The 13634-nt window shown below is 35.3% G+C and overlaps 1 protein-coding gene across 1 annotated transcript in view; it reads left to right on the top strand.

Annotated features, from left to right (window-relative positions):
• AKAP9 (A-kinase anchoring protein 9) overlaps positions 1 to 13634 on the top strand; it is a 105514-nt gene that overhangs the window by 83150 nt on the left and 8730 nt on the right. Inside the window, exons 32-42 of the mRNA XM_058808715.1 lie at positions 2313 to 3392; positions 4388 to 4528; positions 4894 to 5379; positions 5788 to 5851; positions 6578 to 6696; positions 7465 to 7656; positions 8449 to 8637; positions 9277 to 9421; positions 10177 to 10396; positions 11373 to 11523; positions 12403 to 13071. Of these exons, the coding sequence (XP_058664698.1) occupies positions 2313 to 3392; positions 4388 to 4528; positions 4894 to 5379; positions 5788 to 5851; positions 6578 to 6696; positions 7465 to 7656; positions 8449 to 8637; positions 9277 to 9421; positions 10177 to 10396; positions 11373 to 11523; positions 12403 to 13071 (3456 nt within the window). The remainder of the gene's footprint in view (positions 1 to 2312; positions 3393 to 4387; positions 4529 to 4893; positions 5380 to 5787; positions 5852 to 6577; positions 6697 to 7464; positions 7657 to 8448; positions 8638 to 9276; positions 9422 to 10176; positions 10397 to 11372; positions 11524 to 12402; positions 13072 to 13634) is intronic.

The following is a 13634-nucleotide window of genomic DNA, read 5'->3' on the forward strand; positions in this document are numbered from 1 at the left end:
ATGTGTTTTTTTGATTATCAGCTTCATCTTTTTTTTGCTTGCTTTAATTTTATACAGATAAAACACACTGATTTTTTCAGTGGCTGAATTTTGCATTCTGACTATTTTGAATGTTATTTATTAGTCATAAGCTTTCATTCAAAAGCAAGTTAAGAACAGGATGTCTGTTATCCCTTGGTAGCTGACTGAACATTTAGGCCAACATTCTACTACAACATATTGAATCCACTAAAATAGAGCTCTCAGTGAGCTGGATAATTTCACTGAGTCTTTAGTTCAAAATTCAGTTATAGTGAAACTCAGTGAATAATGATGAAACTTTGAATTGGATTTAGGAAACTGGATTTAGGAAATATCCAGAATCCAAGAATCCGGAACATTTCTGCTCTATACAATGACCCCAGTAACAGACTTACAGTTCTTGCCTTGAGAAAAATACCTTGGATTCAGTTATAATTAATTTTCAGGAATTGGTTCTTCTCCTGTTACATGAAGCTTAATTTTCTTAATTTCATCCTCTGACTTGCTTTTATTTTCCAGGACATGAAATCATTACTCTGCTTGGTTATGAGAGCATTATTAAGTATTAATAGATTATTCTTAGGTTAATCCCTTTTCTAAGTCCCTTAGACATCTTCATTCCACTAAGTGCTTTTCTTTTAGTTACTGTATCTGCATTCTATGGGCCTTTGTTCCATTATGTTATCAAGAACAGAAACTATTATGCTGAGTTGATAGCAGTCACCAGGATCACTGTGCCTGTGGCAGTGGGGTTGAAGCTATATGATGTTTAAGGTCCCTTCCAACCCAAACCATTTAATGATTTTATGACTCATTCAGATTTTATTTAGTTTTTCTGAGCTTTCTCTAGTCTTAGGTTTTTTAATATTAAGTTCTTGGTTGGCAAACCAGCCTTTCTAATTTGTATGGTCCCATTTATTTTTGTACATATTATGCTTATTACAGAGTCATCTTATTACTATACTTAACTAATGAAGTGTAGTGATGTATTGAGTCATAAAGGAAAAAACATGGCTGTTTGAGTAATGAGTTAATCATCTTTCATTTTTTCTGCATGTTTTTTTCATATTTGAAAAGACTCTAATAGAGTTCTTACCTATTTCAGATACCATAACTGATTTGATTTTATTTTATTATATGTTTTCTGGATTATTTTTGACATATCTTCTTCTGCCTTCTGCATTTCCACTGTAGAAGCACTGTTGACTTCAGATCTCCAAACATTCACTTTAAAAAAAATAACTTTCGTTTCTTAGCCTTACTACTTACAATCTTGTCTGTCTTTATTTTGTCTTCATAAAGATAAATTTTTTATCATTCTTCTACACTAAAATGAAATTTTCTTCCACTGCAATTAACCAAGAAGGTTTTTTAACAAATTTTTATTCCTTTTGCTGACACTTTTTTGTTTATTGAATTTAGACTTCATCAACACCAGTCGTTCCATTTTTTGTTTCTACTCATTTATTAGGAACCAATATAAGATGTCTTCTCTTTTCTGCAACATAAAGTCATCACCTTCATATTTGATCAGTTACATAATTTTATTAATTTCTTAGAATTTTGATCCCTTTACACAGCATCTAATTTCAAGTGTCTGTAGAAGTAATCTAGGAAAGTATTATTCTTATTTTATTCATGTTTTCATGAGTCTGTGATTTTTGTTTGGGTAGTCATATACATTATCAAATAAATACTTCTGTAACTTTGTCTCTTTTTACTTTGATTTAAACTGTGGCACAAAGAAATTATTGTGCTCTGGGTCTGTGTGTACTATTTGCCCTGCATGTTTGTGTGCACATTTGCATACATGTGTGCATGCACACATAAACACACAAACACATATTTGGAATTGTGACAGAAAATGTCACAGTCAACTGATAGGTGTTTCCAGTGGTCTAAGATTAAAAAGCATGTTACATTGGTATTTTTCAACACAATTAGTAAAAGGTCTATTTGTATTTAAAATACATATTCATCTAAATTGGATGTGTCTTATATAAGCAAATATTTGCTTAAAATTCAGTGTTCCCTACCTCTGTGAATGTTACAAATGCTTTCAATTCATCTGATGCTTTAATACCTATTTTTCAATTCTTTAAGGTCTTGGGCTACTTTCTCAGTCCTATTTGAAGATGTCTCAATTCTCATTAAAGCTTTCGAAGAGATATCATGTTGAGAAATCATTGAGAACTTTCTTTCACAAGATCTTTCAAAGTTTGATTAAACTGTTTCTGGGAAGTCCCGGACAAACATCATCTTGGTGGTTTTGTTTGGCTTTTTTCCCCCAGGTTATTGAAGAGCAAAATGAGCATATACGGGAGCTTGAAGCCCAGGTTGAATGTCTGAAAAGTGATCAAGAACGTGTGAAGAAGAAAAACGATGAGGAGATAGAGCAGTTGCATGATGTAATTGATAAGCTTCAGCAGGAGCTGGCAATTATTGAACAAAAGACACCAACAGATATTGCTGGTTTTCAAGAAGATGCTGACAGTGCAAAACACATACTTGAAGCAGTTCTGGCAGAAAAGGAAGCTTTGGAAAAGCAAGTAGAAAACATAAATGCAGAGGCGTCTCAAGCAAAGAATGAGCTTGAGGAAACAAAGTTAAAAATGAGCCAGTTAAAGCAAGAAATAAGTATATTAAGAAAAGAGCATGCAAGTGTAACAGAGAAATATAAGTGTGCACTGGTCCAAGGTGTTAAGTCAAAACCAGAAGACAGGGGCAATGGAAAAACGGAACAAATGAAAGGAGACTTATGTCAGGAGATAGACTTGCCAGATCAGTCCCAGCTTAGGACTTCAGATGAGAATGCAAAAGTCACCATTAGCAAGGTGGACATACAGCTGCAGCAACTTCAGGCATGCATTAAGCAAAAAGATTTAGAACTGTGCCAGTGCTACAATAAAATAAAAGACATGAAAGAGCAAAGCAAAGCTGAAAAAGAAACACTTAAGAAGAGGATATTAGAACTGGAAAAGACACTAATGGAGAAAGTTGCTGCTGCTCTTGTGAGTCAGGTTCAGCTAAATGCAGTTCAAGAGCAGAGAAGATTCATGCAGGAAGCTTCAGAGTGTGTAGATGAAGCAAGCAAGAATACCCAAACAGAGGGTTTGAGTGATAGAACTGAAAATGAGACAGAATCAAAATTATCACTCTTAACACAGAGGCTTAGTGAGATGGAAGACCAACTGGCAATGGTAAATCGTAGCTTGGAGCTAGAAAAAGAAAATGTAAAAGTTGCACAAAGGGAAGCTACAGTGAAAGAAGAGAGGTTCTTAGAGCTTCAGCAATTGCTAGAAGAGGTTAAAGAAAAACATAAAGGAGAGATTCAGAAATATATTAAGCAAGAAGAAATGCAGACCTATCAGGTAAATAGACATCATTTTCTTTTCTCTTGTTTTCACTAAAACCTGTTCTTTTATGTAAGTGTAATGAATGAAATGGTTCTTAATGAGAATAACTACAGGCATATTCTGCTCTGTGTAGCACTTTCATTTCTATATTACTCCTACAGTTACAAAGAAGGGAAGGATGTTATTTTAGGGGAACCCCACTATCAGTTTCCATTGTGTAATAAAAATACCTTACCTTTTCATGACTGGTTGATGTGGTTTTGAATTTTGGACATAAAAATTTCTTATTCCTTCTTTGACTTGACATAGAATGGAATGTAGTACACTTTTACATGGTGTGGATGTAGAGACATAAAAATTAAAATTATAAAGTGTCTAAGACATACAGAGGACTCAGAATGATAAGAGAAATGATACCGATTTTCTATACAGGTGTTTTTGGGATGGAAGTTGTTTATTTATATATGTTTTGATCTTGATTTGTTTTCTTGTTTTCCCACCGCAATTCCAAAGATATTTCCCTTAGTGGCTTTTCCAATATTCATTTGTCCAGATTTCCATGCAGCAGTGGTTTATTGCTTCTCAATTTAGAGCCATCAGAAACCAAACTATATTTGATAGTCCAAAAATAGTCTTGATGTCTCTGAATGTGAGAGTTTCGGAAGTCAAGGAACCTAGTACTGGACAAGAAAAGATTCTAAGATCTTTCATCCAAATACAAATTTATTGCATGTCATAAATGTCTTATAAGTTAAATAATATTATAATTTCCTACTCTCTGTTGACCTTCCTCCCTGTGCGGTGTGGTGTATCCAATTTATGCTTGAGTTCAGTGTAAGATAGTCTTTCCTCCCATGGTCTTAGTCTTATCTTTTGGAAGCTGTGTTAACCCAAATTACATACATTTGTTTTCCCCTTTGGTCTTTTCACTTTGTAAGTTGGTGTGAAAGTGATCAGTGCTATTAAAACTTGAATCTTTACCATTTTCCATGTTTTGTGTTGCCATATAGGTAGAAGCACAGCTCATGCAAAGTCAAAAAGAAAAAGTGCTTATTACTGAACTTGAACAAGTGAAAGAAGAGGCAGCTGCTGCTAAAGAAGAACTGAACAGTTACAGAGAAAAGGCAGAAAAACTTCAACAAGAACTAACAGTAAGAACCAGAGTGTTCCATATTGTATTTAAATAAAACAGCTGTACAGGACTTACTGTTAGAATATGCATGCTATAGTTTGGGATTTTTTTATCTTCTACTGAGAATGCCACCAAGAAAAGCAGCCACTCACTGCCTACTGTGAGGGGAACAGAGCTGAGGCTGTAGATCAAATATTCACTCATTGCCAAAGTACTTGGTTTTACTACAGTGCAACAGTGGATCTAGAGCTGTATTTCTGAGGAGATAATATGTGCTACCATGTGTCATAACTGCTTTAAAATAGAACTAAACTGAGCTGTAATTGGATTTTAGCTGTTTGAAGTATTTAGAAGGATTGCAGTTGAGAATCTCCATATTTACAGGTAAAAGAGGAAAGTCTGATGCATCTTCAGGAAGACCTGTGCAAAGTCAAAGAGAACCTGGTTCAAGCAGAGGAGAAGCTTGCAAGTTACCTGAGAAAGAACAAAGAAATGGTGAAAACTGAAGGCAAGAAGGATGCAGAAATATCATGTGATTTGTCAGCCAGTGGGTCTACTCTAACTGGAAACAGCTCCTCATCAAAAACAGACAAGACTGTAGAAGTCTCACCAGTCCTTGTTAAAAATGCAGAAATCCAAATTGATTTGCAAAATGAATGCTCTTCAGAAGAGATTGCAGAGATTATAAGAGAATTTACTGAAAAAATTGACCAAATGCAGGAGCTCCATGCTGCTGAAATCATGGACATGGAGACAAGGCATATCTCTGAGTCTGAAGCATTAAAGAGAGAGAAGTTTGTTGCAGTACAAGTATTGACTGAAGAATGTAATAGTTTAAAGGAAGTCATAGAAACTCTACAAGCCAAAGAAGTATGTATTTTGTTTTATAATTACTGAAATATTTCAATTCAAGCTTTTGCTTTTGCTACAGAAATTCCCATATAAAATCTGTAAAGTGTGAACCACCACATGCTCAGTAAAAACCTTTAAAGTGTTCTAATGTTTCCATGGCCCTGGGAGAGATTGTGAACCCCTTTCTCAGCCCTGAAGTTTGCAAGTGTGCTCAACTATCAGTTGTTTCCTTGTGCTTCTGCCTTGAACCTGCCCTGCTCTGGGAAATGTGGGTCACCCTGTGGAATGCCATCTCTCTCATATTTAGTTTTATTGCTTCGATTGCAGGGGAATTGGTTCACATTATTTCCTGCTCCTTAAGAGTTTCTCCCTTACTGAGAGTGGGTGAGGGGTTAAAGACTTGATTGTTTTCTTTTCCAAATACAGAGAATCCCAGTTTCTGGATTAGCACGTTCTCCACCACATCAAGCTAGAGATGGAGGTTCTAGTGGTAAGAGATTTGTTTGTACAGATTTCAAACAGCATTATAAATTAAATCTGCTTGTTTGTTATTAAGTTTACCATTAAAGAGTTTGTGTTCTAAGAAATCAAAACAGCTACTGCCCAGCTTGAAGCAGAAGCCTGTTGCACTGGCAAAAGGTTCTGGACATGCCATGTCTGTTAACTTGGTACAAAAGGAAAATGTCTGGAGCAGAGATGGGTTTTAGTTTTAGCATCTGAGGCATCAGATGCTAATTATTTTCCTTTCCATAGGAGTTCTGCATCCTTCTTAGCTATTACATGATCTCTTCACCATAGCTTCATCATCTCCTTCTAGTATTTAAAGCTACAACTCCCTAGCAGTGGGAGATGATGACAGAGATTGACTTCTCCAAGTGTAATGAAATTATTCAAGTGATCCTTGACATAGGCAATGCAAAGCATATTAAGAGGGGTCATTTGGCACTAGTGTTTATGCAAGTAGTTGTTTGTCTTGTAAAATAAAATAAGGATTTTAAAGTTTGGTTGTGGTTTTATTTTTTAGTTTTGTTTTGCTGTTACTTCTCTGAAACGGAAAAAGAAAAACTATAAAACAGGTAGTCTCCAGGCTTAGAATGAACCCTTAGTGACATGCAACTACCTGTTAAAACAACAGATAAAAAATAGTTTTCTGATGCCTGTTCTTCAAAGCTTCACAGTAACCTAGCTTTCATGTTTTTCTCTCCTTTTATTTTAGACTCCAGTTCAGACTGGAGTCAAGGAATGTATCTTGCTCAGACCCAGGGATCTGACACAATATCTGAAGGAATAGATGAAGGTGAAACTTCAACAGATTTACTCCCAAAAAAAATTAAGGTAAAATATAGACTCAACCTTTTTTTTAAGGAACAAGAGTGATACTACTGAAAGTTGAGATTACCTTCTGCTTGATCATTTATAACAGAGCCATTTAGATAAGTTTTAGTGTTGACTATTTTAATACATCTTCTCACAGTGATGTGCATTTTTGCATTTTAAATTAGGCTAAATATGAGTTTTATATCTGTAGGCTTGTTCTCAGTTATGATTATGAGAAATAAAAATAGAAAATAGTTATAATTTGTTGCAATGTAATTGTATTAACAATAGTGTCGTGATCACATGTTACACAATTTTATGGATTCTATTTTTATAACTGTGTTATGAAAGCAAATTTTTTATTATAAACAGTAAGGGTATCATGCTTTAATTACATTTTTTAAGAAGTATTTTGTGACAAAGCCCTAGCTTCATAATAATTTCAAAAAGTGAGTGTCAGAGCTCATCTGGAAGCCTTCCCAGGACTGTTTTGAAAATGTCAGTTTCCTTTAGTAGCTATTTTAAAAATAAAAAATTGATTTGACAGATGTACACTGGAAAATTTTATTTGAAACTGAGGAAAATTATAACTATTTAATAAGTTTCTTTGTGACACATATAAAGGACTGGGTGACTCTTCTGTCCTTGATATGAGGAAGTATAATTTCCTTATCCTGATCAAATTAGAAGTACCAGCTTTCCAGTACATTTTAAATATTGCAGTTATTATTGTTGTTATATGTTGTTATTACTGGCCTCACTGATTTCTTTTTGCTTTCATTGTAGGGTTTGCTGAGAGCAGTCCATCATGAAGGCATACAGGTGCTGTCTCTCACTGAATTTCCATATAGTGAAAAAGATGTGTCACCTCATAAGCAAGAGCCAGAATGTTGGCTAGAAGAAAGAAAAGCTTTCTTAAGCACCATCTCATCTTTGAAAGACCTAATTGCAAAAATGGAAGTTCATAGAGAAGCTGAGGTATAAAAAATATCGTAAGATTCTATCTGAGTAAAAAATAATTTATTTTAGCCTTCTAAGTTGCATCCACTGTTCAGGCTTAAATGCTTAAATATCCTATTACAAGGTGAAGCTTTTTTTAAATGTGCCATAAAATTGCATATTGCACTTAATGGGATTACAGCTTATATTTGTTCTTCTGTGCATTGATAACTTTTGACTGTATAGGTCCACCTACTAAGAAGAATTGTATTTTGAAACATGTTCCAGTAGCAGTTTAAATAGAATTTTTAATGCTGTTATTTATTGGCTCATTAATCAGTAATCTGTTAAAACTTTTGCTTGTTAAATTACCCCAGTTAGACTCCTGGATATATGCAGGTAGTTTCTATTACTTCAGCATTTTCTTTAGCATGCAAAGTGGGCAGATGAACTTCATGTCATTTAAAATGAAATCTTTTTCATACACAGTATCTGCACAATACCACATAGCTTTGTGACAGCCAAGGGAAAGACATGTAATATAAGAAAAATTAAAGAGTAGTGTGATATAGTGACATCAGTAGTAACTGCACAGGGCTAAGTTTTCAGTTACAAAAAGCTAATTGCCTCCATCGAAAGCAAAAAGTTTATGATTTGTGAATGCAGAAAAATTTGTGATGTGTACAGTAAACACATCCATTTGGATGGGTGAAATTTACACAATTATTAAGAAAAGCTAAACATTCCACTGAAAAACACACACTATACATAGAAATTATAATGATGTAATCTTTCCATTTGGCTCTTTAAATTGCTTTTGTACCACTGCAGATCTATGCAAGTACTGAATCTCCTGAAGGTGTGTCAGACTGGCGAGGAGAACTTCTGCATGCCATTCAACAGCTTTTTGTGAGGGAACAAAATGTTCTCCTTGCTGCATTTCAAACTGAACTTGCAGAAATGGGCACAAGAGATGCAGTGATGTTGATGAATCAGTTAGAGCACAGACTACAAGAGCAGGTAATATAAACTGTACTGTAGTCAAAGTGTTTGTCTACATTATTTTAATTTTAAATTTATAAATCCATTATAAATATATGTATTAATGGTAGTTTTGACAGTCTAAGGATGAAAACAAAGTCAGACTTGCAGAAAGAACTGGTGTCTTTTAAAAGAAAAATTATGTGGCATGGGAAAGAAACTTTTGGGTGCACATGGTACAGAATATATACAGCCTGCAGAGATCAATTTGCATTGAGCACAGTTGTCCTGAGCTTGATGTCATTAAGTTGATTAGAATTATGTTGCACTGTCTAAGAGAAAAGGTAGCTTGTTTATACAAAATAATTTGCAAGAAGAGAAAGTGTTAAGGCTGCTATGGGACAGAGGGAAGTCAGTTACCTCCTCTGGAACATGGAAGGATTAGTGAGAAAATTGCAATTTGCCAGAAAAGTAATAGCAATTTTCAGTCTGTAATTTTGATGCCTAGAAGAGAACTAAAAAATAACAAGTAGTTTTTCCAAATATTGTAATACTGACTTCATTGAAGATGTTTTGAATATATGTGGACTGTGTATATATAAATAAATGTGATGTCAACACCATAGTTATTCTCATAAAAATTGGAGTTTTACTTAGAAATCTTTCTAATGCTAATAGGCTACTAACCAGAGAGCAGCAATGGACAGTCTTCAGAATGCAGACAGAAGAAGTTTGCTGATGGAGATTCAAGTATTACATGCTCAGATGAACAGTAAGAAAAGTAACCCCAAGAGAGAGCAAGAGATTGATTCAAAAAGCCAAGGTGACTTCTGTGGTAATATATGTCTGTTTCCAAATGCTTTCAGGGCAGTACTCATAATGTTGTGAGTGACAAAAATGGTGACTTTCTTTAGTCTCTGATTTTGATATGTGTGTTCTGACCATGCATACTTTTCATCTTCTTCAGTCTTATTTAACTACTTTTGCAAAAATTAAGATAGTCTGTGTTCCTATGACTTATAGCAAATTGAAAGTGATACAAAGTTATGTTCAATTGCTATAAAAATGGAGCTTGAATTTTAAGGCCATTTTCCATGTATATCCTTCACTGTTTAGGTTCAGCAGCTTTGAAATTATCTAAGTTGGATAGTCAGTCATAATGCAGAAACTAAGAAGGAATTAGAGTGAAGAACAAAAGGTTCAGAGAACAGGTATAGTTTAAAACTAAGTAAAGCTCACCGTCAGTGTTTAGTTACAAATATTAGGTCATAAGTATACATATATAGTATAACTAACTTAAATTGTGTTAATCATTATCCAAATGATGCATATTGAAATAGTTGCGCACATCTTAGAGCCTTTAAGAAATAAAGAAGTTGAAGTAATTTCTTCAAAGTATGAAAGGTATTCAAGTATAAAAGTCATGGGTTTGCTTTTATTGTGCTACTGAAAGAAAATACTATTTTAAAATATCACTCTTAATAATTGCCTAATAGTGGTCATGCTCTGGCTAGGAGAAGCTTTACCCAAACACAGTTTTTCATGAAGTAATTTCCATATGAATGGTGCTCTCATTAGAAATGCTGGAGTATAATATGCAGCAGAAGCAGTTGCAAATTCTGGAGATGCAAGTGGAGCTCCGGAGTATGAAGGACCGAGCAGCAGAGCTTCAGGAGCAGCTGAATTCAGAGAGGATGATGGGCGCAGAGATGAAGAATGAACTTGCACAAGCCAAACTAGAGCTTGAAGCAACCCTTAAAGCACAGCACAAGCACTTCAAGGACCTAGAAACTATCAGGTGTGGCTTTCAGTGCCAGGCTGTCTGTGTTGACTGTGAAGATTATCTTTGCTAATCTGAAACCATAATTCTGATTTTTCTTAAGGGTCTGGATCTCATGTAGTACAATTGCTTCTCAGTATTTCTGTAAAACCTACCTGACAAAAATAGACTTTTTACATTTGACAAAGAATATATTTCAATTAATAATTAACTCTATTAGTTATCAAGTTTCTTTTAAAAATTTGTTGCATTAGGCTACACTATACAAGCTAATACATAGACCACATTTGTTAAAGGTTTTTAATCTCTATGAACACTGAGAAAAAAATTGCAAATTTAAGATGACTTTGCAAGTACTTCCATATGAAATACTCTTAAATGTTGTTTTGACAGGATTGATAGCAAAAACCACAGGTTTGGCACTTGGGAAAGCCATTATTATTTATGCCTGAACCAGAGGGATGCACCCGTGAACAGTATCATAATGTTCAGCTCAGAGATAACAAATTAGGCTGGAGCTTAAATTTGGATTACTTTACATATTACTTTATAGCTTTTACAGATTATCAGGAGCAAGTTTCTTTTTCAAAACAGATACAAAATTTATTTGCAAAAAAATGAAAATTTAGGTCATAGATTTTTCCTTTTCCCCCCGTATATTTTTTCCCTTGAGAAACGTGGCAGCAAGATGCACTTCCATGGCATTCTTTAAGATTTTGGCCTGTGACAGGGTAAGGTTGAACACTAACTGCCTCTGAGCCCCCACCAGTGGCAGCTACAAAGGTAGCAGGGTGAACACACTTGTAGTTCTTGAACTGTGCAACTCTTTTGGGTTTGAGTTAGTCTTGTCTTTCTAAATAGGCTTTTCACTGTTACTCTACTAGACTAGCAGTGTTTTCAGTGCCCAGGATGGAATAAATACCAAGTAACTGACTGCATCATGATAGGATTAGAGTCACTGCCTAATGTAAAGTTTGTTCCATTTTTCTTTTAGGACTGAAGTTAAAGAAAAAGCAGCTGAGCTAGATATTCTCAAGGATACAATGGCCAATGAACAGAAAAGATCAAGAGAGCTACAGTGGGCTTTGGAAAAAGAAAAAGCTAAAATGGAACGCAGTGAGGAAAGAGGAAGAGAAGAGCTTGAGGTATTCCATAATCCCAAATGGTCTGGGACATCAAGGAGCATGAAAATATTCTTTTGGTTAACATTTCATCTCAGTTCACATTTTTTGTCCCATGCATGCTTCATTGTTCTGTCTTCAGCTGCAGTATTATATCATCTAGAGCTGAAGAAAAATCTATAGAAGCTGTTTGGCAAAGTATGAAAAAGGCCTGATGCTCATTCCATTTAAATCAATAGGAATTTTACTGTGCTTTTCAGGCCCAAGATTAAAAGATTCTATAATGGCTCTCAGTTATTCAAGGGGACAGGACACTGCTGATGGCTACACTCAGCTCCCACCACAGCCTGACTCATAAAATACAGTATTTAAGAAAATGATTTAAGGAGACATATTGTTTGTCGCAGTTTAAAAAGTCTGCAGTTTCACCTCATGAAAATCAAACTAGGGAGTTTACTTTAGGAGAAAATGTTTCATTAGTACCTTCCTTGGTACCTCTGCAGTATTTGATATAGTGGTGAGCAGGTATCCTGGTACAAGACAAAAGGCAAAAAAGCAATAACTTCAACAGTATCAATTTATTTACATCTTGAAATCCAAAGCTGGAAAATCATTTTCACAGTTTTATAAAGTAAAAGCAGCTGGCTGTCTTCAACTTCAGAACTACAGTTGTTTGTATCCCACTATAAAGTATGTGTTAAAAAGATTCTTTTATGAAATAATCTGATTTTAGAATAAAGACATCTGTAATGTATTTTAGTATCACATGTAACTGCAGCATCCAGAGTATTGTCACATGACTTGGGAAAGCAAAACCTGTTAAGGCAGCATATTTGCACTTTGCAGAATTTAATGGAAAATATGCGCAAACGGCTTTGATCAATTCTTGTTTTCTTTTGAAAGGACTTAAAGTTTTCTCTTGAAGATCAAAAACAAAAGAACTTAGAGTTAAGTAAACTTCTGGAGCAGGAGAAGCAGCTGTCAAGTGATCTGCAGCAGAGGATTGAATCCCAAGAAGCACTCAGTGCTGCCCAGCTGTCACGTGAGCGAGGCCGTAACTCTGAGTTGCAGGTGCTTCTTGAGTCAGAGAAGGTTCGAGCTCTCGAAATAAGCAGTGCCCTAGAAAGGGAAAAAGAGCTGTGTGCTCAGCTTCAAAGTGCTGAAGGTAAGGGGCAAGCTGGAGCACCTAATCCATCTGAGGAATTGCTTAAAGAGCTACAGAAGCAAATGGATGAAAAGCATGACCGTATAGTGGAGTTAGTAAGTGAGATGGAGAAGTACAAACTGGAATCTGTGCAAGTGAGACAGCAAATGGAAAAAGAAAGGCAGATTCAGAGACAAGCACTACAAGCAGAACAAGATGCTAACATAATAGTACAAAAGAAACTCCATGAACTGGAGTCCAAAGTAGAAGACCTTCAGTGGCAACTTGGAGAAAAGAAGCAAGAAGTTCATAAATTAGGGAATGAAACAAAGAAGTTGCAAGAAATAATCCAAGATCTACAGAAAAAAGAGCAGGAGGATGAAGGAAGAAGGGAAGCCAAAAGGACACCAAGCCACAACCCAAATGAGGTACAGTAGGATTAAAAGTAATGTGTAATATTGAAATATACTATTTAACTTTAATTCTTTTGCTCAACTATGTGTCAGTGTGCCTTGACTCAATCTGTGAAATAGCCTGCAGATTACAGAACATGGGCACCAGAGAATGGAAAAGGGAAAGCATCCCAGTTTGCTTCCTAAAACTATTCACATGCTTCCTCCTGAGAGTGAAGTTATAGGAGTATATAAGGAGGAGCATAGAAGTGTGTAAGGAGGAGCATGAGCTGGAGAATGCATCTGGGTCTATACATACACTTTGTGTCTCAGTACAGGAGAATGTTCCTTGCAACCAGTTGCAGGAATGAGCTGTTCCTACTCAGGAATGCCCCAGGTCACTGCCCTTAATCACTGCAAGGGATCTTTGAAACACCATAAGGGATCTTCCAACAGCTTCAGTAAAGAAATGAGTAAGCAATCAAACAAGCATATGTAGGAATATGTGTTAGCAAACAAAATAGAAGAAAGAAATCAAAGTAAAAAATCAATTTAAGAATTATCCTAATTTTTAGTTGAGTGAAAGTGCTGTCTCTGTT

Source organism: Ammospiza caudacuta, chromosome 1 (assembly GCF_027887145.1).
Source record: "Ammospiza caudacuta isolate bAmmCau1 chromosome 1, bAmmCau1.pri, whole genome shotgun sequence".
In the NCBI taxonomy this organism is placed as follows: Eukaryota; Metazoa; Chordata; class Aves; order Passeriformes; family Passerellidae; genus Ammospiza; species Ammospiza caudacuta.